The sequence below is a fragment of the Rhincodon typus genome, chromosome 4 (assembly GCF_021869965.1).
Source record: "Rhincodon typus isolate 14 chromosome 4, sRhiTyp1.1, whole genome shotgun sequence".
Lineage (NCBI taxonomy): Eukaryota > Metazoa > Chordata > Chondrichthyes > Orectolobiformes > Rhincodontidae > Rhincodon > Rhincodon typus.
In genome coordinates this window covers 115,227,350-115,230,688 of record NC_063335.1, presented here as the reverse complement: position 1 = coordinate 115,230,688, position 3,339 = coordinate 115,227,350, and the positions used below count along the sequence as shown (strand labels likewise).

General features: G+C 47.0%; 1 protein-coding gene across 1 annotated transcript in view; it reads left to right on the top strand.

Moving 5' to 3' along the window:
• The first annotated feature begins 307 nt into the window (after positions 1–307).
• The window catches only part of atg9b (autophagy related 9B), a 90,528-nt gene continuing 87,496 nt past the window's right edge, over positions 308–3,339 (top strand). Inside the window, exons 1-2 of the mRNA XM_048595913.1 lie at positions 308–445; positions 1,757–2,505. Coding sequence (XP_048451870.1) covers positions 341–445; positions 1,757–2,505 — 854 coding nt within the window. The 5' untranslated portion in view covers positions 308–340. The remainder of the gene's footprint in view (positions 446–1,756; positions 2,506–3,339) is intronic.

Genomic DNA, 3,339 nt, shown 5'->3' with positions numbered 1-3,339 from the left:
AAGCGGAGGGCCTTAAGGCCATCTGCATGGGGAATGCAGGTGTAGAGGGACTGGACGTCCATGGTAAAGATGAGGTGTTGGGGACCGGGGAATTGGAAGTTCTGGAGGAGGTGGAGGGCGTGGGTGGTGTCACGGACATAGGTAGGGAGTTCCTGGACCAAGGGGGAGAAAATGGAGTCGAGATAGTTGGAGATCTGGAACCTGCCAAGTAAACCTTTTTTTATTTTTGAAATCAGCAAGATGCATGGATTCCCTCCTAATCCTGATTTCTGCTACCTCTTATCTTCTTCCATCTATTCCTAGGATTCAGAAGAATGGTTGGATTATCTTTCTTCTGACCATGGCTGCAGTGTTCTGGGTGTACCGCTTGGTCAAAGTCATCTGCAATCTGCTGAGTTACTGGGAAATCAGAACATTCTACATCAAAGCACTGAAGATCCCTACGGTATGAACCATACCTCGCTGCTCAATTAACAGGAGCCTGTTCAGAATACTTTGAACAGGTTCTGTGTTCAGGTGTATCAGTGTTTCAGTCTCTTCTTGTACATATTCACTGTTTTGGCATGTCAGCATGTCAGTCATAGTTGCCTTGATAAGTTGGTGTTGGAACCTTGTAGCAGTTCGATAAAACTGAGTTTCTGTCTTGGCAGGTTCAGAGGGCTACTAATAACTAGAATAGAGTAGAATAAAGAAGTTCCTTTATTGTCACGTTCTCTAGTACAGAAGTACAAGAGTATAGTGAAAAGTTTTTACAATGGCTGCCTGTAATGGCGCCATCTTATGTACAAGTACCTAGGTACAAATTTTTTTTTCTTTATACATTAACAGGGATGAGGGCGTCTCTGGCCAGGCAACGTTTATTGCCCATCCCTAATTGCCCAGATGGGCAGTTAAGAGACAACCACGTTGCTGTGGGTCCGGAGTCACATGTAGGCCAGACTGGGTAAGGTTGGTGGTTTCCTTCCCTAAAGGGCATTAATAAACCAGATGGGTTTTTCCGACAATTGACAATGGATTCATGGTCATCATTAGATTCTTAATTCCACGTATTTTTATTGAATTCACATTCTGCTATCTGCCATTGTGGGATTCGAACCCGCATCCCCAGATTGTTATCTGGGTCTCTGGATTAACAGTCTGGCAATAATACCACTAGGCCATCACCTCCTCAATCTTAGAGTATAAAAGTATAGTGCTGTTACAAATTAAAAAAGCATATAGATTAGCATGAGACAGTGAAAAAGTCCAGAACGATAATAAGTGACCAAAAGTACTTAAGTTCTCGTCCATGCCTGTAGGCCCCAGAGCACGAGGCCACACTGCCTCCACGTGCCAGTCTCCATCCAGGACTTGCTCCACCCGTGCTCATTCCAATCCACTGCAGGACTTGGCCTGTGCTTGCGCCACTCCTCCACGGGTCTCAGCCCGTGCTTGCTTTGCTCCTTGACTCCACTCTCCAGGTAGGATGGGAGGAGGGGGGGGTGTTGAAGAAAAAATGTTACAAAGAGGAGAAAAAAACAAAGGGAAAGGGAAAGGGACTGGCAAGCAGAGGAGCTCTGGCCAGAGCGTCCTACTCTGCTGCCATCTTGCCATCTATTGCATTGGAGACAGACTAATGTTTTTTTCAAATTGCCTGTGTTAGGATTTGTACTCTATGTTCTGTGGCCCAGGTTTGAGTTGTGAGTCTGATAACAAAGCCACTATCTCACCGTGAGTATCATTTCAAGTGTTAACATTCTGTTGCTGCCTTCTCCAGGTCGAGTTGTGTAACTACAGCTGGCAAGAGGTGCAAGCCCGTCTGATCCTGCTGCAGCGAGAGCAACAGATGTGCATCCACAAGAAGGAGCTGACTGAGCTCGATATCTACCATCGCATCCTCCGCTTCAAGAATTACATGGTGGCCATGGTGAACAAGTCGCTGCTACCCGTACGTCTCAGCCTCCCATTAATGGGCGACACCATCTTCTTCTCCCAAGGCCTCAAGTACAATTTTGAGATGATCTTCTTCTGGGGCCCTGGATCTCTCTTCCAGAATAAATGGAACCTTCATCCCAAGTACAAGCGTTCTGGAAGCCGATTAGAACTGGCACGGCAGCTCAGCCGCACGGTGCTGTTAATTGGCATTGCCAACCTCCTACTTTGCCCCTTCATCCTGGTGTGGCAGATCCTCTATGCCTTCTTCAGTTACACAGAGGTGATCAAGAGAGAGCCGGGCAGCCTGGGGGCCCGCCGTTGGTCCCTCTTTGGGCGTCTATATCTCCGGCACTTCAACGAGTTGGACCACGAGCTGCAGGCCCGACTCAGCCGAGGCTACAAACCTGCAACCAAGTACATGAACTCCTTCACTTCACCACTGCTCACCGTCTTCGCCCAGAACCTGGCCTTCTTCTCAGGCTCCATCCTGGCAGTCCTCATCGCCCTCACTGTCTACGATGAGGACGTGCTCACAGTGCAGCACATCCTGACGGCCATCACTGTGCTTGGCATTGTGGTGACAGTGTGCAGGTGAGGCCCAGGGGAAGGTAATCAACAGACCCAGACATAGAAATTGATCTTAGAATGAGTCACTGTATCTCAGCACAAAGTGGTCACTGAGGAGGATTGGAACTCAAAACTGTAGACTGACATTCCGTTGTAATCTATAGATTGCGCTCTTTTAAGCTGCAAGTAACATTCCTCCAATGTTTTAAACTGAAGGTAAAGTCCCCTCTGTTCTTTTAAATGGAAAGAAACAAAATACACTGTCCCCATCACAAGGTTGGATACAGAGTAAAGCTTCTTCTACTTTTTTAAACTGAAAATTAAGCCTGCATCGATACTGTCCCTATCAATAACTCCCAGCACAGGGCCAGCATAAGGTTAGAACATAGAACATTACAGCGCAGTACAGGCCCTTCGGCCCTCGATATTGCGCCGACCTGTGAAACCAATCTGAAGCCATCTAACCTACAGTATTCCATTATCATCCATATGTTTATCCAATGACCATTTAAATGCCCTTAAAGTTGGCGAGTCTACTACTGTTGCAGGCAGGGCATTCCACGCCCTTACTACTCTCTGAGTAAAGAACCTACCTCTGACATCTGTCCTATATCTATCACCCCTCAATTTAAAGCTATGTCCCCTCATGCTAGCCATCACCATCCGAGGAAAAAGGCTCTCACTGTCCACCCTATCTAATCCTCTGAGCATCTTGTATGTCTCTATTAAGTCAACTCTTAACCTTCTCTCTAACAAAAACAGCCTCAAGTCCCTCAGCCTTTCCTCATAAGACCTTCCCTCCATACCAGGCAACATCCTGGTAAATCTCCTCTGCACCCTTTCCAATGCTTCCACATC